This window comes from Podarcis pityusensis, assembly GCF_964106645.2.
Source record: "Podarcis pityusensis genome assembly, chromosome: 16".
Classification (NCBI taxonomy): domain Eukaryota; kingdom Metazoa; phylum Chordata; class Lepidosauria; order Squamata; family Lacertidae; genus Podarcis; species Podarcis pityusensis.
In genome coordinates, this window is record NC_138041.1 from 12,972,765 (window position 1) to 12,998,348 (window position 25,584).

Genomic DNA, 25,584 nt, shown 5'->3' on the forward strand with positions numbered 1-25,584 from the left:
GTACTTCTGCTTGTTGCCATCTCCTACTCTCATCAACCTCTGCCAGCACAGCCAATCTTCAGGGATGATGGGAGCTGGTGGCAGACAACAAGTGGCAGGCCCCAGCCCCCCACCGCCCCAAGCTTGGTTCAGGTACAGATTCTTCACCTTCTGGTAATACATTGAAATTAAAACACTAGGTTGAGAGATGGGAGTCCCTACCAGAGTGGGGAAGGCTGGGCTGTGCAGTACAGGGGAACCTCGGTTGTCGAACGCAATCCGTTCCAGAAGACCGTTCGACTTCTAAAATGTTCGACAACTGAGGCGCAAAGGGCTGTCAGCAATTTCCATTGAGAAAATTGAAAAACACGCAGTGGAAGCCGTTCGACTTCCGAAGCGCGTTTGAAAACGAAAGCAATTACTTCCGGGTTTTCGGCGTTCAGCTTCCAAGGTTCCACTGTACTGGCTGAGATGCAGCAGCGCATCCAAGTCTTTATGAGGCCACTTCATGCGGTTCAAGCCTTCACAAGCCATCCTGTGCCGTTTCACTCATCGAATTGTAGAGTTGGAAGGGACCCTAAGGGTCCTCTAGTCCAACCCCCCTGCAAATGCAGGGATCTCAGTCACTGGAAGGATGCCGAAAGGCAGGTGGGTACGTGTGGCTCAGCATTGCCTGCTGATCATCCCAGGCCCATTAGCCATGCTTCCTAGGGCTGATAGGAGCTGCAGCTCAGGAACATCTCTAGAGGAACAACAGTTCCCCAACAAACCATCTAAAGCAGGCATAGGCAAACTCGGCCCTCCAGATGTTTTGGGACTACAACTCCCATCGTCCCCGAGCACTGTTCCTGTTAGCTAGGGATGATGGGAATTGTAGTCCTAAAACATCTGGAGGGCTGAGTTTGCCTATCCCTGATCTAAAGCAAGTATCCTTATTACTAATCAGAGCAGACCCACGTCAATGAATGAACTTGCATTAGTCGTGGCCATCAATTTCAACGGATCGGCTCTCAGTAGGACTTGGCTGTTGTTATACTTACCCTGGAAATATAATGGGTGGTAGCCGACTGAATGTTACTCAGAGTAGAGCCATTGAAATTAATGGGACCCTGGTCACGTCCATTAATTTCCCAGCAAGAACTTAAGACGACAATGTTTCTTGGAGTTTGTACATGTTGTGCTCTTTTTATTAACACCACATCAAATTGCATTTATCCAGTCCTCTTCCGAACCTCACGCCAGGTTTCCGCCTGTACCCAAACTGGCACTACCATACTTTTAGAATGCTGCACACACTGTACACAACGAACGCACACAAACGCAAAAGAGCTTCATTAGTAGTTTTTGTCGTTGTCTCCACCTACGTACAACTTTCTCTTTTTTTGTTTTGTTTTTTTAAAAAGCCTGCCGGGCACAAAGAGGTCGGTTCACGGTATTCAAACACAGCAGTTAACAGAACAGATGGAAGAGCTGAGCCAAAGGCTTCCAGTGCAGAGAAGAGGTCTTTGAAGGGGGTGGGAGTGGAGAGAAGAGGAGTCAGGACAAGACAGTGCAAGATGCCTACTCAGGCTGGGCTGGGGGGTGGGGAGTGCAGAAGCACACCAGACACTCATGCACCTCTCACTAAGATCTGCTGCTCCTATTCCACCTAAAAGAGACACACACACAGCTCAAATTGCTTGGGTCTTAAAAAAAAAAAAAAGCCAATGAAACTGTTTGTTGGATTGATTTATGGTCCTATCGTGTCTTTGCCAGACTTGCATACGGCAGGGCCCTGTGGGTGCATGCCCTCCAGGAGCTTTGCACTGAGGTCTGCAAAGCAAGGAAAGAGTGGGAACAGGCAAAAAGGGGCTGGGCGACAGCAGCCATTTTTGCGCGTGCAAAAAACAGCAGCCTGATGCTCTGCTCACGCCTATTTTCAGCACCACCTTCCAGCTGTTCTGTTTACAACAGGAAAGGTAGCAGCTGATGAAACGCAGCTGGACAAGGTGGAGGGATGACCAACCCTGGGAAGTTCCCTGGGGCCGAGGGCAGCACAGGCTCGCCTTCTTTGGATTTCTTAAGAAAGATGTTGCCCTTCCCCAACTACCTTCCACTTGAGATCCATCAGCTGGGGGGGGGGGGGGGAGAAAGGTGGTCCCTTCCATTTTAGCTGCCAACTCGACTCTTTCCCCCCTCGTTCAGCCTTGGGCAGGAGGTGGGCTCCCTTTGGCCAACCTGAATTTCAAATTTATCCCCCACCTGTCCAGCTGTGCATGGTCCCATCTTTCATCTGAAAGCAGCTGTGCCACCAATTTAGCACTGCCCGCCGGCGGGGGAGGAATGGGCTTAACTTGGTGCAGACTGCCAGAGGTGTGAGTCCGACCGCAGTTGGCAGCTGTGGGTGATAAACCATCACGGAATCATGGAAGATTTGCTTCCCAACAAGGAAGCCTTTGAAAACCCAAACAAAACAAAAGAAGCCTTTTTAAAAACTGTAAGACTCTTCAAAGACAATCCTCCAGTCCCAAACATCTTTCTAAAACTGCAAACACATATGACATAGCTTGTGAGAGAGGGCCCCCAAACTCTAGCCCTGAAACTGCTGTCTTTGAAGACTGCAGCTCCTCGCCAGCCCAAAGGAGGGTGGGACGGGAGGGGGGGAGGGGAGGACAAAGATCAGGGTCAAGGTGTGTCAGTGCTCTGCAACTCAGCCCCTGCCCCCTGTCCTAGACTGGAAGTAAAGTGACTGGGGCATCACATGCAGAACTCTCGGTTTTTCGCCAGCTTGAGTTTTGCTTTTTACAGCAAAGTGTACAGCAGTTACAGACATTTTCATTTAAGAGTAAGGGGTAGGGGAAGTAATCTTAATCAGGGTGGGGTAAGGAACTGATTTCTGAGGCTGGGGGTGGTGGTAAGGAAGGCAGAAGATGAACCAGACTAAAAGAGAACTGATGTCATTAAGGGAGGCGGGGGTGGAGAATTCCCCTTTCCATCAGTGAGGGTACACGCACTGGGGGTGGGTACTTTCTGAAGCTTCCTTAAGCTTGCCCTCTTCATTCAGGCCAGTTAGTCCATGGCAGAAAGATGGGTGAGCCTGGTAAGAGACACTGCCTTAGTGGAACTAGGGAACATTGCACTTGAAGCAAGTCCTGTCATTTTAAGGAGGCCAGGCAGGGAGGAGGGAGGGAAATAGAGAACAAGGAAGAAGAGAGGAACAGACTAGCTTCACCTTGCAGCTATTTCAGCCTACCAAAGCTGGTTTTAGAAATGCTAATGTCCCGCTGAGCAGAGAGCACATCTCTTAACATGAAAAGGAACACCCATTTTTGATGGCTTACTATAATGTTCCATCCAAGACAGGACACCAGAGCTGCTTTAGAGCCAAAGGGTGCCCCCTCCCCTCTTTTAAACTTCTGACACCAGTTCGTGTTTAGTCCAGTGCATTCTGAACCCAGTGTTGAGGCTTTGGGAAGGGGGTGGATTTTTTAAAATCTTTTTATATATATATAAAAAAACATAATCAGTAAGCTTGGAATGCAGACATCAAGCTGATTCGGCATGTTCCTTCATAGGTACAAGTAACAATGGTTATAACTATGACACAGGGGGTATTTTTTGTTTCATTTTAGTTAACAGCTGAGTCCTGGCTCCTTGCAAGGTTATTCTGCCTTTTTCTTCACAACTCCAGGAAGCTTTGCTTGAATCCTGTTGGGTGGGGGGGGGGGGAGAAAGAGAGAAGAGGTGGGATTAGATGCTGGGGGCACAGGAATAACAATTATGTTTGTGTCATTTTAAGTCCTGGTATTAGATAAAGTGACCCATGTCACACTTCTCAATATGGTATGAAATGACATGATGCTAACAGAAAGCAAATCTGGATCTGGTCAGGGCCTGGATGGGCGACAAATACAAGGCACACCATCCTGAGTTTTACTGAATAAAGGTGGGGTATAAATAACAAAACACACTCAAATTCACATAAGTCATCTCTCAAAAATGGACAGAAGACAGACCTTGCCAGTTGCGTGTTCTGGATTAGCTCCTATCCAGCCTTCGTGCCATTGTTAGAGGGGCATCATGAGCACTAGAAGCATCCTCAGTGCCCCAAAATGGAATTCCTTGCTAGCCTTGCTTGGTTAAGCATGACTACCACATGCAGGCAGCATTAAACTGATCTCGATGATGGCTGTCTAAATAATGCAAGCTGCTTGTGTGTACAGGGGCTTGTCCCTCTGGACTGGCAAAAGCCCTTTTATGTCTTGAAAGGTCAACTGTTCCGACTGCAAGACAGCCAAAAGAGGCTCAAAGATGAAAGCAAAGCGTAACACCACACCTGTAAGGAATTTCATACTTAAGGCTGACCGGTAACCAGGTGCCTACAATTTCTGACTGGCTTTGCTCTCCAAACCAATGTTCTCCTTCCATTAATTTGATTGGTTTTTAAAAGTGACAAATACAATAATAATTAAACAAACAATAACATAAGCAAAGAACAAATAACACTGTCCAACGCTGTCAAGGACCAAGCTAAGCCACCCTACAGTCTGATGAGCAGCAGCCAGGAAAGGGTGGGTGATTTGTTGCTTTGGCCCCAATTATTAATTATCCTTAAATACCCACCCTAAGGTCCCAGGGCAGGTTACAACCGATGCCCCCCCCCCAAGCCTTACCCTCCCATCTGAAGTCTGGCTGCTCACCACACTTCCCAGAGGGCTGCACATGGCAAGAGTCAAAATACTGAAGCCTGCCAATAACTCTGATGGGACTTACTTTGTTACAACTGACTTGATCTGCTCCCGGGCAATCCCAACATAATGGTCAATCTGAGTCTAGGAACAAAAAAACCAAAAGTAATTAGAAGAGGTATATGGGAACCAACTTGCACAAGACCATTGTGAATTTCTAACTAGGGCTGTCATGTAAACCGTGCTCTTATACAAAGGGCATCACACCCACACCCACCAGCATAACTTCTCTCTCTCTCCCCCCCTTTGGATAGGTAAGCTGCACCTGCCCAGATGTTGCTAGAACAGCCTTTGCCAACCTGGTGCCCTCCAGATGTTGGAACTACAACTCCTACTAGTCCCTGCCAGTATGGCCTGTTGTGCAAAACATATTAAGGGCACCAGGTTGGCAGAGGCTCTGCTAGATTATATTGGATATAGTGCATAATTGTAATTGTGCTTACTGAATGGATGTTTTTGTAGCTCCAAATTCTCTTATGGAAAACACTCAGGTCTTTTTTTATATAAATAGTATACAGGATAAATTCTGTTCATGCCTGCTCTGTGGAAAGCCCCTGACCAAAGAAACATGGCACCAAAATAAATATCATCCCTCATCCAAAGATGGGCCCACTGTTCCACACTGCCTAACCCCACCCCTGCCCCCTGAGCACCAGTCAAGCAGCCTGCTGTGGACCAGACAACACAAGCTCACATTCCAGGTTACCCACCTTGTATTTCTCATAAACGACAGGGACGCTGAAAACCAGCAACTCCGCTGAAACGACACAAAGGCAAGTCACAGGTCACCAAGGCAGCCAAGATGGGTCACAAAACTGGGGCAGGCTGATCAGATGGGCTGCATAGCGCAAGGGCAGCCATGATGGAATCTGGAGGTTTCACTCTTTTGAGTTTCGCTGTGCCTGTGACCCTGGGCTGACCCAGGCCTTAAAAATGGGACAGCGCATGAGTGACCAAGAACAATTGCAGCTCAGTGGTGGAGGAGCATCTGCTCTGTTTGCAGAAGGTGCCAAGTTTCACCTCTGGCATCTCCAGGTAGGGCTGGCGAAGACAGACCCTGCCTGAGACCCTGGAGAGCCACTGCCAGCCAGTGTAGATAATACTGAGCTAGATGGACCAAGGGTCTAACTCAGTTCACAGCACCTTCTTATGTTCTTCCTATGAGACATGCCTGTTCCTCAAGAAATCTGTATTAATTAGGTGGAATTATGGAACTCTCTGCCACAAGATATGTCAATGGCCACTGACAGACCTCTCCTCTCCTCCGTGAATTTGTCCAATCCTCTTTTAGAGCTAAGTTAGACTCTTTATCAGTCACAACCAGAGGGAATCTGCCAACGAAAACCAGTTGCTGGTGGGCAAATGGGAGGATATTGGCCTTCACATCCTGCCCCTGGGCTCCCTGGAAGTATCTTGCTGTTCGCTGTATGAAACAAGATCCTGGATTAGCTGAACCTAGAGTATGACTCCACAGGGCAAATGCTTTAAGATTTCCCTGGTCAAATGTAACTGCAGATTGGCAAGGAGCCAGGCTGCCGATGCCACGGCATCTATCGTTACTGCGTCTTACCAAGGATAAGGAGGGTGATCCCGTTGAAGATGGCACCAACGTACGTCATCAGCCACATGACAACTGCCAGCTGCAGGCAAAACAGGATGGCACACTGTTAGCAAAAACCCTAGGCTGTTTATAGTATCAATGCATCAGTAAGGCCACGCTGGAGCACGGGATCCTGTGAAGTTGTCCTCTTTGACCTCCCTGGACCAGCCTGCTTGCTGCAGTGCCCCATTTATTAGGACAGCTGCAGAAACTGATGTAGATGGCTGTGCCAACCTGAATTTCGGTGGTCATTCCCACAATGACTCCCCCTCTCTGCCCCTTAGCCTTCATCCCCATTCAAAGCAAAGCATTTGCTTATGCCAATCCCTCGTTACTTTTCCCTCTCTCATTTCACCCTACTCTTTCACTCTGCCTTTTCTTTCAAGGTTCAAAAAAGGTGGCCACTCGCCACAGGAGAGCGCATCTTTTTGCAAGAGGGCTGTGGCAGGGGGGGTTTCTTGCCATTTCCTGAGCCTAGAAAAGGACAGGAACACTTCCAAATTCTACACTGACTGCATTCGCTGCATTCCAGTGGGTCCTGACTCAGCGTGGCATTGCTACCCATCTCTGGGCTCATGGTGAGACCTTCCTGCTTTAAGTTTCAGGGAAAACAAGCACACGTCTTTCCTCCTCAGCTCAAAGCAACAGGCACTCCAATGACACTGTGGTACGAGCTGCTTGAGGCCCCTGCTCTGTAGCCAGTGTTAGAAACTCAAATATATATAAGCTAGCGCCCAATAGTTCCTTAAACCAAGGTTAGCTACAAAAACAGAATGTCTAGTTGCCATTTTTGAGCAAGATAGCTCTAAAGTCTTATTTTTCAAATGATGGACCGACTGTGATTGATTCTCAGCAAAACATCTGGTTAGTTCAGATGACAGCCTTGAGCTAGGTTAAGAACCATGAGAACTTAAAAGAAGAAAAGTCACTTGATCCAGGGACAGTCCACATATCTATTGGCCTGTTCCAACCTCTTTTTCTTAAGGGTGACTGCTCCTGTTCTGGCTGCACAGAAAAAGCATTTGGATTCCTGAAATTCATTCAGATTGTGCAGATAAAATATAACTGATAGAATTCTACAGGAATGGAGTATTAGTGTATGAAAACACTCCAGATCCTAAAGATCTCTGGGCATGCACCTCCAGATGGTGGGTGCCCAGGCATCTTCACTTGGGCACGAGTGGTTGAAAGCCAGGTGCAAAATGCGCCTGGCTAATTTCGAGCACTGTCTGTAGCACACTAAGTATGCTTAATCTGACCCTCCACTGACCTTCAGCGAATCCACCAAGTCTTCTACCAGGAAGAGGCGCATGATGAGTTTCAGGGAGTGGTTGATGTGTCCCATAGCAGCGCTGACGTAGTTGTGGAAAGCCTCAGAGGAGAGCGCAACGTCGACATCCAGGTAGGCTCTGGGAGGGGAAAAAGGGCAGAAAGCCACATTGTGGATAAAACTGAAGCACCAGATAGCAACAAACACTTCTGTACTGCCTGCCAGTCATGTTATGGCAGGTTCCTTCCTTCTGTAGAGTAGGCCAATTTTTTATTAAACTCCATCATGGCTGTTGGGCTGATGCTGACTTCATTTCCCCAGGAAGCCAAATAGGGAACAAGGCAGGGTCCTCTCTACCCTCAGGTGGCAAATGAAGGCCTGCCCTCCCAGCAGCAGCAAAGGACTAAGTCTGCCCTCTGATGACTGAAGGAGAGAAATGGTTCACCAACAATTAGACTTCTCCAGTGGGCACTCCATACTTATGCAGCGCCATCAATGATGAGCCAATTTTAAATTAACAAGAGTGAGTCCTTAAGAAGAGCCCTGATGGACCTACTCCTGCCAATTTGAAAGTGGCTCATCACTGCTGGCGGTGCATCAGTATATTAGAGGACAAACAAAGGATTCATTTTCAACTACGTGGCAAAAATGTATTTCTATAGAGACGACAATGCTCAAATGCTTCCTGTGAAACACACTACTATTTGGACTTTTCAGCATCAAGTGAGAATATCGTATGACAACACCTTGATATTTATAAACAACATTTTTTTTTAATGGACATGCTATTTATCATACCAATAATAATCATTTCCCCCAGGGATTCTGAATGCAACAACTCAAATGTGTATTTCATTTTAATGCAATTGTATAGTTTCCTCTTCAGTTTTCATTTTAATACATTCAACAATGTATTGTTAGACTTGGTTTAAGGCAGCTTCCCCTGTTCCTCTGGGTAGTTTCCCGCTTTGCATGCAGACTCTCCCAGGTTCAATCCCTGGTGTGTCCAGTTAGGGTTGGGGGAGACCCCCATCTGAAAGCCTGGGGAGTCCTTGCCAATCAGCAGAGACAATGCTGAGCTTTCAATGTACCTTCCTAAGGTCCAAGGTTCGATTCTCAGCATTTCCAGTTAAAACAATTGGGGACTTTGCAAAGCTGCTGCCGGCTGGAGTAGACGACACTAGATGAACAAATGCTCTGAACTTCCCATAAACTCTCATACCTTGCTTCTAGGCTACCTAGAAGCAAGAGCCCTCCTGTACTACATGCCTCTAGTATAATCATGTATGTAGTCACTGCTTCTGAACCTGGAGGCTCCATTTAGCTCTCACAGTTGACAGCTACCCAAAGAATTCTCCCCCTCCATGCAATTGCCTATGCTTCTTCACATCCAATATTAGCATTTACTACCTGATCTCATGGTCACGAGTTCATGCAGGCCATTTTTCAGAAAGGATAAGGGAGAATGGAAATCTACTTGGCCTAAACGGAACCTGGTGAGAACCAAGCCCACTCACTTGAATGGATGCCCCTCTTCAGACTTCTGCACAGCCTGAATGACAGACTTGTAGACCCGGAAGCTGATGGTGACGGAGAGGAGTGCCAGGATGAGGTACGAGATGACGCTGATGACGCTGAAAGCAGCCAGGGAGAGCAGCAAGATCAGCGTGGTGCTGAAGACAAGGCCCGTCTTCTTCACATCCCGCCAGAAGACCAGATCGCGCACTGCCAAAGAGAGAAATGAGCACAAGAGGTCACTGGATAGGGTTGGAAACTGCTGCAAGAAGAGCACCCAGGCCGTGCAATTCTAAGGGCGATAACCAAGGACCTTCTCTGCATCCTCCCAGGACCAAGGCATCCATGAAGCCTCTCGGGCCCCTGCTCCCCTCACTGCCCCTTGGTCATGAGATGGCGAGGACGGTTATCTTTTTCTCCCTTAGAGCATAGAGCTGGAGGAGGAAGTTGGAAGAGTGGCACTATCTCTCACTTCCTCTTTCAGCTCTATGCTTTTTCAAGGCTCAGATTTATTCTACCGGGTACGACTTCTACCCAGATTCCTTGGAAAAGTAAACACACTCTCACATACGTGTTTTCTCTCCCAGCACCAATCTAAAAGATGGGGAAAGAATTGTCCAGAGGGGCACTCTCTCAAAAATCCAAAAATTGTACCCGTGGCACTCGCTCAAAAATCCAAATATGCCCATGGGGCCTAAAAAGGCTGGCAACCCCTGAACAAAGAGATGGCAGGTGGCAAACAGGAGAGGGCTTGGGTGATCACGGCACCACTGCTGTGGAATGCAGTTTTGAAAAAGGCCTGTTTGGCCCCATTCCTGCTACCCTTGGGCTGCTTTGCAACTTCTTTAAAGGGATACTGTGGACCAAATGAACAGTTATTTATAACCTGGCTGTTTCTGAAAGCTTCTCGTATACTTTATTTTAATTTATTGCAGCAAAACAAAACCAGATTTAGTCGGCACCTTGAGGATCTTTTCAAAAAGACAAAAGTGGGATATAAATCTGTTTTATAAATATAAACGCAATCTGCAGGCACATGAAGCTCTTGCAATCCTGTATGTCTACTCGGAAGCAAGCACCATCACCATCAAATTCAATGGGATGTAGGTTTGCAACCTGTGCACAGTCTTACTTGGAAGCAAGTCCCCTTGAACTCGGTGGGGATGGTGCTTACTCCCAAGTAGACACATCTAGGACTACTATCTTAACAAAGTATCTCAACTGCTTGCTTAAAAAGGGCCAACTTGGTGGATTTGTTGAACTAAGCCTAAGGGCCATCACCGAAAAATATGGTTCAGCGGTGGCCTCCATAGTGTGGGGGACTGCTAAGAGATTTTCCCTAGATCTCTAAGGAATGGAGCAGAGCCACTGACAATGGTTTTTAAAATGGTAACTTGGTTTCAGCTAGTTGGATGGGGGGGGGGGGGGGGAGAAGAGACATTACTATATGTAAGAAACCACCCACTACATTATTTGTGTTAGCATTTGTTGGCCTGCATGGCAGACCTGCAGTACTATTTTATATGCTAAGTGAGGCTTAATGCATTGAAGCAGTCATCTATAACTGATAAAAATAGGTGTACATATATTTCAAACCCCCTCCAACAAATTTCTACCCTTTTCCAAACACATACCACCTTTCTGCATGGCTTCAAAATTCCTGAGTATTTTCTGTTTCTGCCAAAGCTCTTTTTAAACACAAACATTCAGCCCTTCCCCTGCTCAAGATGCTAGAATCATAGCTTTGTAGAGTTGGAAGGGACCACGAGGGTCATCTAGTCCAGCCCCTTGCAATGCAGGAATTTTTCACCCAACGTGAGGCTCAAAACTACAATCCCAAGATTAAGAGTCTCATGTTCTACTGACCAAGCTCAGTTTTGTCCAAAGCACAGCCAAAACGATATATTTATTTTATTTACAAATTTATAATCTGCACTGCTAAAATCCAAAAATGTAACTTCTACTGGCAGGGAGTTCCATAGGGCGGCCTGGCCTGACACACTAAAGACTCAGCCCCTAGTGAAGGCCAACCAACACTCAGGGGTGTGGGAAAATCACCAGAAGTGCCCCCATCAGACAGCAACTGAGGTGGAGCATTAGGAATCAAGCCATCCTTAAGGTACTATGGGCACAAGTCATTTAGGGCTTGGTGCATTAACACAAAAGTACCTTGCAGTTAGTCTGGCAAGGCAAAGTCACAGACTGGCTCCCTGCCACAACTTACCTGGAATTAACCCCCTCCTTGTTCCTACAGGGTATTTCCCAAAAGCAAGTGCTGTTGAGAGCTTAGTTTCCTAAAGAATGACAGCCTGGCTGGGGAGCCTGTGGCCCTCCAGATGTTGCTGAACTGCAACTCCCACCAGCCCCCAGCCAGTCAAGGATGATGGGAGCTGTAGTCCAACACAGCTTCCCCACCTAGGCTCTACAGTATTTTAATGCCCTGCCTTCCAAATCAGTTGGTTGTTGCAGCGAAACTAAACCGTCTTTTGGAAACAGATGCTCAGGTTCGATTGCTGCTGGTAGGATGAAGGAATCCAGTTCAGGAATTAGGCACAGCAATCTCGTGGGATGTGCCAGGTTTGAAAATAAGGCGCTCACCCACCCAGGCGGACGCCTGCGTCAAAGGTGGCAGAGATGGTCCTCCTACTGTGCGGTTCTGGCCTGTAACACCCAGCCACCTCTAGGAAGGGGGCACTGTTGCCCCACACCGTGAGGACAAGCCCCTAGTCCTCGGATCTGCAGCAAGCAGCAAATGGTGTTAGGCCAGCCCCCTGCTGTTTATTCTTCTAGAGAGGAGGGAGGCTGATGGGGGCTGATGGAAAGAGAGGCTGGTTCCTCTCCTGATAGGCTGGCTGGAGGCCACACCGCTGAGCTCAAGACAAAGCCTGGCTCCCAGTCCCAGCCCAGGAGAGGATAAAGGAAGGTGGGTTTGCCTCAGACAAGACATTGTGCTTGGCTGCTCTCAGGATCACCCCCCTCAATTTTTTACACACACACACACACACACACACACTGCACATCAGGGTTGTGGGTGAATTTGTAACTTTGGGAGGGAAGCCAGCACAGCCAGTTCCTGCCCTGGACCTTCCCACTGCAGCCTCAGAAAGACCAAGAGAGAGAGCAGGTAACTGGTTGAGGGCAGAACCCCATTGCTTCTGAGGGGGCAGGAGCGGAGGAGGGAGACTGGCTACCCGCCTCCCAGCAAAAGCTCTTTCTGCTGCAACAGCCTGTCCGAGTTCCTTGCCCATCTCCCGCACTCCCCCCCCCCAAATGCATTAGCTGTCAAAACAGGCAGAAGTGGGAGGAGGTTGCAGGACAGAAAGAGGACAAAGGAACAGATCACGGGTCGCTTGCCCACAGCAAGGTATGAAGGAAAAACAACAGCCTGCACATACACACAGCACGAGAGAGATGCTGGAAGTGCGGGTTGCTACAGCATCAACGCAGACATCTTGGCAATGATGCTTTCTGCAAATGCATCAAGAAGGGGAGGTGGATGGGGGGGTGGCGGTGGTGCTGGGGAGATGATGGATGAGTAATCACAGCATCAAATAAGGCAGGAATGGAAGAGCGGAAAAGAAAAACGCCTGACAGCGTCTCTCCCATTTCGCCACTCTCCTGCTCGTGTTTACTAGTCTGCTGCAAGGGGCTGCTGGGAAGCCTTAAGCTCTGCTCGCCACCCTCTGGGGCATTTAGCGTGCATTTTTCATGAGCCCGCGAAGAGCCAAGCAGGCAGCCAAATAGGGCTGTTTTGTACTGCAGCACTCTCAGAACCTTAGCACTCATTTTTATTTTTATTTTAAAAAGAGATGTTGCTAGCTCTCATGACTCTCATGAGGCAAAGTGTGAAGACTGGGAGCAGGGGATGCCTATTTGAATCTTCCATGTGGGGTGGGGAGGCACAGCTCGAGGAAGGATTGCAGTGCCCCCATTCTCAGAGGGTGTTTTTTTTTTGTACTTCCTCCATGTCATGACCACCAGAAAACAGAATCAGGCAGCCAGATCCCGTCCCCTACGCGGTAAATGAAGTGGGCTAAAGAAGTGCCCTCCAGCTCACCATTCCTGTTGTTAGGCAGACTGCTGGCTAATAATAATAGTCCAGGAAGGCTGGTTGAGATTTTGCTAGTGGGAACCGGACGGTGGCAAGAAATGCTCTCTCTTCATAATAGAACGTCTGTGCTTTTTGGAACTAAGTTATCCATCAGGTTTGGGGGAATGCAATAAACACTCTTTGAGCGGAAGAGGCAAGCAGAGACAGCAGTTGTCTTGTAGATGTGCCTCTTTGCCTCTACTTGTGTTATCTATTTTTTTATTTAAACACGTCTCTATTACTCTTGATCTAAAAGATTATCTGGGTGGTGTAAATATATGCAAATTGAAATAAAAAGTAACAAAGTATGATATAAAATTAATTAGGACTGAGCAAAATACATCTTAGAAACGCCATAAGGAATACCACCAGAAGCAGATACATAAATATCTGCCATTAAAAGCAAAAGGGAAAAACAACAGTCTTTAAAAGCTCGCTTAAAAACCTGAATTGAAAGAACCAGTTGTGCCTTTGAAAGGGAATCCTATGGGGTAGGAGACAACTCTGAAAAGGCCCCCACCCTGTCTTAGTCATATTTGGAAATACAGCAAATATTATGAGTCTCCAGCGTTCTCTCTCGTTTCAAATATATTAATCTGTGTACAACTGGAAACTGTGGTGTGGGTTGAGGTTCAATAAATCTGTATATGGCTTCCTAACTCAGAAGTCCTGAAAGCTTACAAGCAAGGAAAAAAACACAATAAAATTACAAGAACATGTTAAAAGCAGAGTTAACAATATAGTATCACTTGGTGCTGCCCTAATGCCCAAGCAAGTAAGACACACATGACAACATGAAGCTGCCTTGTATCAAGTCAGACTGGATTGGCTAGTACTGCTTGCTCTGACTGGCAGCAGCTCCCAAGGATTCCAGCCCTGCAACCAGAGATCCTTCCCATTGGAGTCTGTCAAACTGGGACGTTATGCAGCCAAAGCGTCTTGCCATCCCCTGAACTACCCCAGGGATTGAACCTGGGACTTTACACATGCAAAGCATGTGGCCCACCATGGGCCAAGGGCCCCTCCTAGGAGCAGCAGCACAGAGGAGGCATTTAAAACTCAGCACAACACTCTCTCTGTTCAGACATGGGAGAGCCACTCCCTCTTTATGGGAGATGGGCGACTGGCAACTCGCCAAAGATGAAAGTTTATAAAAAACCCTTTTCAGGCTGCTTGCTCCTTGACCCACAGAGGAGGGGAAAATACAAATAATAATGGGTTTTGCCTCTCGTTAACCCCCACCCCTCTGCTTGCAGTTCAGCTTGAAAATAAAAACAAAGAAAGGGAGAGAGGAAAAGCATCTGCAAAAATTGAAGCCTGCAGCCCAAACAGAGCAGAAGCCAAGAATCCCTCTGTTGTGCTTGTCTGGTATCAAGCCCATAAAAGCCATGCTGATGAACAAAGGAGAGCAGGGGGAATACAACATGCACTCCCCAGGGTTGTGATGGGCTGAGATTTCCCTCACTGGGAGGAAGTCTTCCTAGCAACAACTTCTCCCCACCCACACCCACCTCCAAATGCAGAAAGATACTCTTGCAGCATCTTTTCAAACAGGCAAAGAGGAAGGCCAATGCCCACCTTCCCTTACTCTAGCAAAAGGTTTTCTAAAAATCTTGGGAGTGTGCAAATGAATACACACGAGTTCTAGACATGCGTGTGAGTTCAGACACACACCTTGTAACATGAGAGTGATTCATACTGCAGAGCTATACATCCATGAGCTGCTGTGGAACAGAGTCTGGAATTTACGCTGCAATCCTATACAGAAACTACCCAGAAGTAAGCCCCACTGAGGGCAACGGGGATTACTCCTAGGTAAAGTAAGCGTAAAGTAAAGGATTACTCCTAGGTAAAGTAAGCGTAAGATGGCAGACTCCTGCACATACAAACAGAGTTCTAATAGGGCCAGTAGCACTAGGAGGGACTGGACATATTTCAAGTTTGCAGATCCCTCAGGTACTCCTGGAATCTCATCCTTGATGAACGCAGAGCAGGTTGATAACACTAAATTGCAGGGGCATGGCTGCTGTAAAACTAGGGTACCTATGGAGGGGCCCACTGCCACCCCTGTAGAGGCAAACTAACATAATATTGGTCTTTAGAGGGCCACACATGCAAGGCATAAAAAAGCAGCAACCAAAGAGTGTGTTTACCTGAAAAGTCAGCCAGTAATTTTGCAATAGCATGTGGCATAGGAGGCTCGGGAAGAGGGACCTGGGAAGATTTGTTGGGAATGTCGTGTCCGCCAAGGGCAGCAGGGGCAGAAGCCAGCTTCACGTCCACAGCTTGCTCAAGGCAGAGGGGTCGCTTCTCCAAGGCAGACTTCTGAACAGGACCTCGGGGGTCTGGGGGTACCTCGCAGTACTGCCCAGGACGCCTCCCTCCGGGAACGGAGACCTTGCTTGGTGGAAGTGGCTGCTTCTCTGTCTCAGCCTTCCTGCCAACTTCTTTGAGGGCCTTGATGGTGAGGTGCTCTTGCTCAAAGTCTTGAGTCACCTTTGGCGGCTGCTGTGAATGGGGATCCGCCACCTCGGATCTTGCTGCTTTTAGCTCTGCTTCCGAGAAGGTCTCAACAGCGTCATCCGGAGATTCGCTCCCTTTGGAATTCAAGCACTCCTTCATGAAGCCCATAAAGCTCTCCCCATTGAGGGAGTCTGGGCACACAGCCTCTTTTACATTGTCCAAGGGGAGGCCGTCCATCCTGGGCCTTTTCCCAAGTAGGTCTTGTTCATAAGTGCACAATTCCTGCCCCGCTTTAGGAGGTATGCCAGGAGAGGGCTGTTTAGGCGGCAGAGAAGCAGCGACTGGGCTACCCCCATGAACATTTGTCTTGGTCTGGATAGCTTCAAAGTCATCAATGGATCCCCAATTGCATTCCAGGGCCTTGGGTGGAATTGCGCCTTCTGGGCTGGGTTTACGTGGCTTGCTCCCTTTGTCGTCTATATGTACAACCGCTGTCTTGACAGAGTCAAGTGCCTTGGGGAGTGGCTTGCTGCTCTCTGCAGCAGTCTCATTTTGGGAGGCTGGAATCACGGTAGCATCTTCTATGACGGTGTCGTCTGACTCCCCAGAGCTGTCAGCATCAGCCATTTCGGGTAGGCTGGAATTTGGCCAGCGGACATCTGCCTTCGGCTCTGCTGCAGCGGTGGGAATGACTTTCACAACAGACACCTCACGACCGACTATGGCCTGCTTCTCATCCTTCTCCACTGGAGATGGACTGTCTTTTTGGTGGATGCTGATTTTGAGGGGCTGGTGAGGGCTGGAAGCTTTGCTCGCTTCCACCTTGCCACCTACCGACCCAGCAGCGACACCATTTGAATCTCGGGTAGGCGATGGCAAGAAGCCCGAGCTGCCAAAGTCATCAGGCTTGTCCTCCAGATCCTTAGGAATCATATCCCAGTTGAGCAGCTCGCTCGTGAAGCTGTGCAAGTCACGGACACATTTGGACACTTCTTCCAGTGCTGCTGTTGTGCCTGAAGACTGGCGTGAGAGGCCAGGCCCCGGTGGAATTCGGCTCCCGCCCCGTGGCTTCACTTGAAACTCACACACGCTGTCTTCTGGGATGTCTGTGAGGAGCTCCCTTTCACTGTGCATTACCCAGTTGCTACCGATATCATTGGAGTTGCTCGCAAGGACATCTTTGAATTCCTTATCAAATTCCAGTCTGTCAGCAATGACCTCGAATGGAGACTCAGGGGAATCTTTTTCCACAACGGCCTCACCAGCTACCACTGGGGATGTTGGGGAATGAGAGTAGGCAACTCTGGGTGGAGAGTGCTCGGGTCCGTCTTTTGGGTTGGTTAGCAAAGCTAATTTGGACTCTCCACTTGAAGCTGTTTTTTTGTGTTGGTCACATTTACTCAGCTCAACTTTTCCATCTAGGGCAACACCTCCCTTAAAGTCATTATGAGTCAAGGAAGAAGCTTGTACCACCGGGTCACAGATGTGAACTTTGGATCCAACAGAGAGAGACGACTCCTCTAGGCCAGTGGATCCTACAGAGACTGGCCCTGCTCCCAAACCTTCACTGGTCCCATAGATGTGGTCCTGACTTTGGCCATCTACGAATTCTTTTCCTACATCTGAGGGTGCGGATTTGCCATTTCTTTCCCTCTGGTTTCCTGAATATGCTAAAAAAGCAGCTTGAGCTCCAGCTGATCAAGAGAACACAGGGGAGGAAGGAAATCGCAACCTTGGAAGCCCAAGTTGTTGGGACACATGGAAGAAGAGACACAGACCCATCTAGGGGCCCCCATTTTACAAACGGGATAAAAGGGAAAGAGCAGCAGTCACAGATTTCACAGTCAAGCAGGCAACATGCTCTTAGAACTAGGGAGACAAGACTCCGAAACATCTGCCTTGGCAAACATGCAAGAGACTGGCACCCATAGGACTTCACAAGGGAGCCACTTCACAGGGGAATTATGATCCACAGGAACATAAAAGCCACCAACAGTTAAGTTCATAGCAGATGAAGAGCTCAGGTCAGCTAAAATAAAATAAAATATCTAAGTGTGCAATGGTGAGCATGCCGGGTGGATGAATAGAAGTAACCCAAATTAGTGCATGTAAACAGAATGATGCTGGTTGCTTACAGGCTGGCATGGCTGCAGGGAGATGCACCCCAGTTCTGATAAGCTGTCAAATGTTTGGAGGGGCTTCTTGAGCAAAGTGTCTAGGAACTCTGAAGCTCTACAAGAATGGCATGTTTTACTAGTTTGCAACAGCCTGTGCTGCTTGCACAGGACAGAGCAACTACTGTCACATCAAGTAATAGAGGGAACTGGAGAGAGACTGTAGCTCAGCAGGAGACCACATGCTTTGCATGCAGAAGGTCTTGGGATCAACCCCAGGCATCATGTCCTGAGGGACAGCTCAGCCTGTAGAGCATGAGACTCTTAATATCAGGGTTGTGGGTTTGAACCCCACGTTGGGTGAAATATTCCCGCATTACAGGGGTTTGGACTAGATGATCCTCATGGTCCCTTCCAACTCTACAAATGTATAGCTGTGATAAAGAGGCTGTACTGGGAAAGACCCCTCCATGGAACTCAGGAGAGTATTAACACCACGAGGCTAGGTGCACCTAAGATCTGACTATATCCTTCCTATGGATGTTGTGTGCCCTCTGCCTTGACTGAGCTATCCTGTCCTTTCTAGGTGTCAGAGAGCCCTAAGATGGGTAATTCTACCAATGCTTCTGGACTGGGTTGACACGACAGAGCAATACTGGGAACCACTCCCTAGGCTTGGGGCAATGGTTGAGAAAGGCACTGGAGGGGTGTGCCAAGAGCCTAAGGGCACCAGCCCACATATTGCAATAGAACCGAGTTTCAGTTACTCAGTGGATTTTTCTTCTCAGTCACCCAACACTTAGAATGCCATGGGAAAATAAAGCTGGAACCGTGACAGGCTGTTTCTTGGACAAGTGCAATATTACAGCCAGAAGGCATCATCCACAAGTGAGCTTCTGAAGAGCTGCATTCTGGACTAATGGTTGGAAGTCCACAGCAGAAATCTCCCCTTTGTGTACAGAATCTAGACGGGAAGGGTGTTCATTTCTCCTGCTCATTATCCTCATAGAGCCACCTTAAGTGCCCTTAACGACAAAAAGGCAGGGAAGAAATCCTCGTTAATGAACATGAACACGTCCCCTTCTTGCTTCACGAAACATATCATGGTTATGACTTCATCCATCCAGTCTCAAACCATGAAAGGTCAGGGGACAGTTGAAACTTTTCATGGGAGTGCCTAAAGGGAGTGCTACTATACTGTATTCTGAATTTAGCCAAGGAGGACATGCTCTAGGAAGGAAGTCCTGAGGACAGCTTGTTTTCTGAGAGCCAGTGTGGTGTAGTGGTTAAGAGCGGTAGTCTCGTATTCTGGGGAACCGGGTTCGTGTCTCCGCTCCTCCACATGCAGCTGCTGGGTGACCTTGGGCCAGTCACACTTCTTTGAAGTCTCTCAGCCCCACTCACCTCACAGAGTGTTTGTTGTGGGGGAGGAAGGGAAAGGAGAATGTTAGCCGCTTTGAGACTCCTTAAAGGGAGTGAAAGGCGGGATATCAAATCCAAACTCTTCTTCTTCTTCTTCTTGAAAGAGGACCATCTGGGCACAGGACTCTCTACTGAAACATTTTAGCCACTGCCTTGATTGCATCAAAGAAACACGCTCCTGAAACATGGAACGGCTATTCTCACATCTTCATGCCATCTCACTGATTTCAAAACAACTCGCTTCCATGCAAGACTACCCTGGGTCACAGGTATGCCGAAGAGTCCCTGTGATGATGCATAAGCCTGTTGGGTCTGTCAACCCACTATCTAGTGCAGGGGCAAGCAACCTAAAGCTAATGAGTCCAGTGTTCAAAATTAGCCAGGTGCCAGGCACATTTTGTGACTGGGGATTGTCAGAATGCGAGCACTTTGAGAAGTCTTGTCACCATGCATGGTGATGGAGACTCAAGAATAAAATTGCCGCCGCTGGTGCTGAGAGCATAGGAGGAGAAATTCCTTCCCAGCTGACTCCAAAGTAGGCTCACTGCTGTGTAGCGCGAGTTACCCGTGCAAAGGTGACTTGACTTTGTTTTTGTGCCCATAACGTAGGTTCCAGAAGCCATGTGGCAAATAGCTTTTCTATCCTAGTTTCTAACACTGGAAGAGTCATAGGTGGCCGTAGGTGGCAAGAAGGCAGGGGGAAATGGGGTGGCAGAAGGACAGAGAAGAAATGGAATGGCTCCATTCACTTTTAGCTCTGACCCCGCCTACTTTCTGGGTTTGCCCTGCCTACCAAAGTTCTATCATCCCCATTCTACTTCCAAGGGAGTGTGGCCCAGCAGAAAATAGGCTGCCCTCCCCTGATCTACTGGGGTTGGTGGACAGACCCCATGGTGCATGTGTGCCGGTGGCAGCGCAACATTTAAAACAGTAAGAAAGAGAAAGAATGAGGGTATGCCTATACCAGGGTTTCCCAAACTTGGGAAATCCCATCATTCCTAGCTACCATGGGATGATGGGTGTTGGAGTCCCACAACAGCTGATGACCAAAGTTTGGGAAACCTTGGCCTACACTACTAGTTCTATCAATCTATCAAAACTTCTTATCTGCCACCCGCTGATGGGAACTGTAGGGTGCTAAGGAGTGTTACAGACTCCCCACCCCACCAAATTGCAATTCCCAGGATTTTCTAGAGAGGCAGAATGGCAAACCAGTATGTCTGATGTGTAAAGTATGCCAATGGGGAAGCGAGCGAGGGAGGGATATATACACCTTAACTTAAAGCTGGGGCCCATGTTGCAGCTGAAGGCTTAAGTTGGGTCCCAGATTTGAAAAGGTTGAAGGTCACGAGCATACCTGCTGTGGAAGGTCAGTAGTAATAGGCAAGCTGTGCTTCAGGGAAGCCCAATGCCCAGTTCTGGTCTTCTTGAGGAACTGTCTGAAGATCATGCCATGGAGGAACAGAACAAGGTTCCAATACAGCAGATGTGATGTAAAACTTCAATGTCACTTGCCTGAGACAGCTCAGCCTTAAAAACAACTGCATGCCTATAGGTGCTCCTCTTCACCTCCAACTACAAGCCTGGCAGGCACACCAGTTACAGCCAAGGAGAGCCTGAATAACGTCTTAATGCTCAAGAGAAGCACACAGGTTAGTCAGGTGAAATTTTGGTTTTAAGGCAACTACACTGAGCAGAAGCAGGGAATTTACTCACAAACTTGACGGAGCTCAAAACTCTTATTACCATCTACTTTCGAATAGTGTAAGTCTCAGTACCCTCAGAATTGACCGCTCCTTGATGGCATTTAAATGCCCATCTCAGTGGTAATTTGCATTCTGCACACAGAAGAGCCTAGGTTAAATCCCAAGCATTTCCAGTTCCAAGGATTCTGGTAGCAAGGCCAAGAAGACCATTTCCTGAGGATCTTAAAGAGGCACTGCCCATCCGAGTAGACAACACAGAATTAGGTAGACCAATAGGTAGACTTGGTATAAGACAACTTCATCAACGTTCTTTAACTTGCAGGAGTGCCTACAACTCAGTAGCAGAATGCTCACTGTATGTAAAAGGTCCAAGATCAACCTCTGGCATTCTCCATGGAGAGAAATAGGAACCTTGCTTGGACAGATGCCATAGTAGAGTGTACCAAGGTAGATGCACCAAGGGCTCTGCTTCAATAAAGGCAACTGTCCCCAACTTGGTGCCCTCCATTAGTTTTTGGCTGTCCAACTCCTGTAATCCGCAACCATCCACTATATTCACTGGTGGTGATGGGAGTTGGAAGTCCAGCAACAGGAGTACATGAGGCTGGGGAAGGCTGCAATAAGGCAGTTTTCTAATTTTTTGTGGGGGTTACCCCGTTAGTCAGTAGCCTTACGAAGAGTGGAATTATTCTCAGAGATCTCCCTCAGGCCATTCTGAAAAGAAAGACATAGGGTATGTTCTATCTGCATTGTCCTGCTGGACCCAACAAGACACACAATGAAAGAGACATGGATTGGCAAGACCAGGTAGCACAACGTATTTGCACCTCAGATTTTCAACATCAGCTTTAAGTCAGGCCCAGAGGACAGCAGCCTGCCTAACTTGGAAGCAAAACAAAAACCACCTGCAAATCATTTCAATCTATTTCAATCTACACTAATTAAGTCACCCAGCACCTGGACATCATCTCTGGCTAGAATTCAACTAACTTTTACTCAAAATAGACATGCTGCAACAGACCTTGGCTTAACAACAAGAGGGCTCCTTACATAAGGGTACAGTGTAGTAGTTTTTGCCTTGATTAAAACAGAAATTCTCTACCTTTTCAGTTTTCAAACACACATTTCCAGCTCTTTTTTCCTAGCTTTTAAATAAAAGCAGATCTTGTGATTCTGGACACACTATCAAATTAAAGCAGTGGCTTTCCAACAGTGTGCCAGACAGCTGTGATACCCTCATTAGGGTATCCTTAATTAGGGGGTCCTTAATTAGGAACAAGCTTTTCCCACTGCAATACTCAGAGACGTGTTTGGACACATTCTAGGCCCAGTAGGTGCCATGAGTATATTGAGTGTGCTTTAGAATCTTTTGGAATATACAATGGTTCCTCAATTGACTAATAAGGGTGGAGAGCCTTTGTGGAGGGTAGGGAGCCTGAAAACCAGTGGGTTAAAGGTTCCAAAACAGGAACAGATTTGAAAGGGGCTCCAAGCTGTCCAATCTCTTTACAATAGTCATGGCTATATTACAATTTAGTTGCCAGAGCTGTGACCTGGGCTCACAAATTCCCTTCTGCAATCCTGATTCCCCCTCTGACTGTTCAATTTACAATAACCATGGTTTGTTGTTATGTCCAAAATGGAGTAAGCTACGGTCATCACCAAACCATAGCTTACCTGAAGGCCAGAAATCAGTTCAAACCAAGGTTTCCAATTCTAGTTTGGAGGCAAATTGCCCATAGCTTGTGCAAGTAAGATGTCATGGCAAATTAGTTGTTGTGATTCACAAAGCGAGAGTGCGAGGAATCTGGGCATGTGGGAGGAGAGGGAGAGGGAAAAAGAGTGGGTGAACCTGAGGCATAGTCTGGCTTTAACATCAGAATTTGCCATAATATCTGGTTATGTCACTGCACCCCTAACCACCTTACCTATCTTCCACATCATCCCTTGGAAAAACAAAACCCAAATACTACCTTGATTCTGCTAACCAAGAATAAGCCCTCAGATTTTTTCCCCCAGTTTAATCAAATTTACATGAATTGTTTACATTGCAGAATCAAGGAGGATTTTTGGATCAGAGTCAGGATTTCTTTACCAGCACATGCCCTAGAGCCCCTCCTGACTAAGCATCTTGCCCAGAAATTTTAGTCGCCTGCATGCTTTACTGCCATTGCCACCCCACACCTCCATTTTTTGCCTGCCAAATCGAACTGGCGAGTGCTTGGTTTCTTCAAAAAGCAAGTTTACACAGACAAAGGTGAAGCTCTTCAAGAGAGAGAGAAAGAAAAACACAGCGTGCAGAAGCAGCCATAGAAATAGCACGTGATAAGCCACAGCACCAAGATAAGGAAATCAGCCAGGACTTTGCAGCCAAGCTAGGTCTCGAGGGAACTTTAAGTATTAGAAGGGGGGGGGAGTGAGAAGAAAAATGTTTTTTGTTGTTGTTTACAAAAAAGGCTGTAACTGGTTTGCTGCTGTTTGCCCCAAATGTCTTTCATTGTAGCAGCTTCCTATTCCGGGGCTGAAAGCATTTCAGATGTCTAAATCATTTCAGTCTACCCCCTGAATGCTAAGGACAAACAAAAGGGCCCCACAGGGTTGGGGAACCCTCTGGCCCTCCAGATGTTGCTGGACTCTACTGCTGGCTAAGCCAGCTGCGGCTGACTAGAGTTGGGAGACGAAGAACATCTGGAAGGCCATAGATTCCCTATTCCTGTTCTAGAATAGGCCAACATGGTGCCCACTGGATTTTGTTGGGACTCCCAACTTCTGGCAAGCCCAGCCACAATGATCAAAGGTCAGGGATGATGGGAGCTGTGGTCCAAAATCTGGAGAGTCACAGGTTGGCTACCCTTGTGGTAGTGACATCTAGCAGGACACTGTTTGGAAACAAGATGCTGATTGGCCAGGGCAATGCCGAGGCCTGCTCTGGTCTCAACTGGGGTGGTTAGGATATATCTCGACAGCCAACACTCCCTTCCAGCTGCATGACGCAGTGGACAATAATCCACAGTATCGGGTGTAGCGGTAACAGTGATGAAATGGGTGCCAATGGGGTGATGCAAGGCAAAATGCTGGACTGACAACAACACCACCAGGAGTGTTGCTGAAGAGGAATGAATTGCAACCTGATTCTCAAGATCACACCTGGCTTGCACCTTGGCGTGTCAACATGCTCATACGGTGCTTATAGCAAGTCACAACTGTGGGTGTTTTAGCAAAACAAAAAGCAGCCAACATTTCAAACCCGAACCCTCCATCAGCAAATAGCTAGCTCTGGGGGCGGAAATGGTTACCACTTTTCACTGGGCCAACCTGTGCTGGCAGTGGGAGCAAACCTAAGCCAGCGTGAACTTCTAAGGCCTTGCCTGAAATGCTGTGTTGCTCGAGGTGGGGAACCTGTGGTCCCTACAGATGTTTTTACGCTCCAACACCCTTCAGCCCTCCAAAGCATGGCCAAGAAACAAGAAAGATGGGAAGTGCAATTCAACAACTGCTGGAGGGCTGTAGATTCCACACTCCTGGATGCAGGTCCTAAGTTTCTACCTCTACTAATGGTCATGGGGAGTGGTTTTATCCAAATTGTGTTCTGGGGAGCCCTGGGGCTCCTCAGTGAGAAGATCAGGACTGGCAGACAAACTTTGTCAGATCATATGCTACTAGTAGTCTCCTCATGTAATGTAAAGTCACAGGTGAATGTGGTGTGTGTGTGTGTGTGTGTGTGTGTGTGTGTGTGTGTGTTTCTAGCACAGGTTTGTAAATGTTCACTAAAATTATTAGCCTGCCATGAGGCCTGCATTTTCATGCTGGCAGTGGAAGAGGGGTAGGCCCATCCTGCATGGCCTGCATAGAAGCATGGCCTTCTGCCTCTTTGTAGACTTAAGGAGGAGGTAACCTTCTACCACACTGACTGGCTACCTAGAGAACTGTTCTTCTTTGCCAGCCCCCTCTGCATTTCTATACTGGTCATGAAGAAAGGAGCGTTTCTTCCTCTGCACTTAGCACAGAAACCGAACCGCCCAAATGGAATTCTTAGTTGCCTACTAGGCAAGCTATTCTAGGGCACAATTCTGTTTATGTGGGCCAACTTTCCTCCATCTGGAGCCCTCTTAAAACTACTACCCTAGGAGCCCCTGCCAGCATGGCCAATTAGTTGCAACTTGGGAGTCCTAAATATTTGGAGGGCACCAGGGTGGGGAAGGCTGACTATGGACCAATGGTTAGGGGTCCACTAAGCCCGGCCAACACCCGGCATCCTCTGCGAGGTAACTTGGCATATAAAGAGTTCCATGGAGGTGAAAATTCACCTAATGGAAGGTAAGATGTGAGATTCTGAATCCTGTTGAAGACAGACATCAGCACCATTATTCATGTGACTTCTCTGAGAAACATTAAGGGTGGGAAACACAGAAATTTTGTTTCATTGCAATTGAAGCCTACTATTTGCTTTGTCATGGAATAAGGTATGGGGAACTGGTGGCTTTCCAGATGTTGCTGGACTACAACTGCCATCATCCTGATCATTGGCCATGATGGTTTGGGCTGATGGGAAATGTAGTCCACCAACATCTGGAGAGCCACTGGTTTCCCATCTCTGGATCAAGTTATCTTCAAACTCCTTCTTACCTGGTCTTGTTATTTAAAGCTGCCATAGGAAATCTGACCATATGGTCCATCTAGTCCGATAATGTCTACTCA

At 47.7% G+C, this 25,584-nt stretch overlaps 1 protein-coding gene across 1 annotated transcript in view; it reads right to left on the reverse strand.

Moving 5' to 3' along the window:
• Positions 1 to 1,134: 1,134 nt before the first annotated feature.
• Positions 1,135 to 25,584, reverse strand: part of RTN3 (reticulon 3) — a 38,997-nt gene continuing 14,547 nt past the window's right edge. The window contains exons 3-9 of the mRNA XM_080985685.1: positions 15,335 to 17,338; positions 9,094 to 9,301; positions 7,577 to 7,715; positions 6,277 to 6,346; positions 5,417 to 5,463; positions 4,732 to 4,790; positions 1,135 to 3,666 (exon numbers count right to left, since the gene is read on the reverse strand). Of these exons, the coding sequence (XP_080841811.1) occupies positions 3,621 to 3,666; positions 4,732 to 4,790; positions 5,417 to 5,463; positions 6,277 to 6,346; positions 7,577 to 7,715; positions 9,094 to 9,301; positions 15,335 to 17,338 (2,573 nt within the window). The 3' untranslated portion in view covers positions 1,135 to 3,620. The remainder of the gene's footprint in view (positions 3,667 to 4,731; positions 4,791 to 5,416; positions 5,464 to 6,276; positions 6,347 to 7,576; positions 7,716 to 9,093; positions 9,302 to 15,334; positions 17,339 to 25,584) is intronic.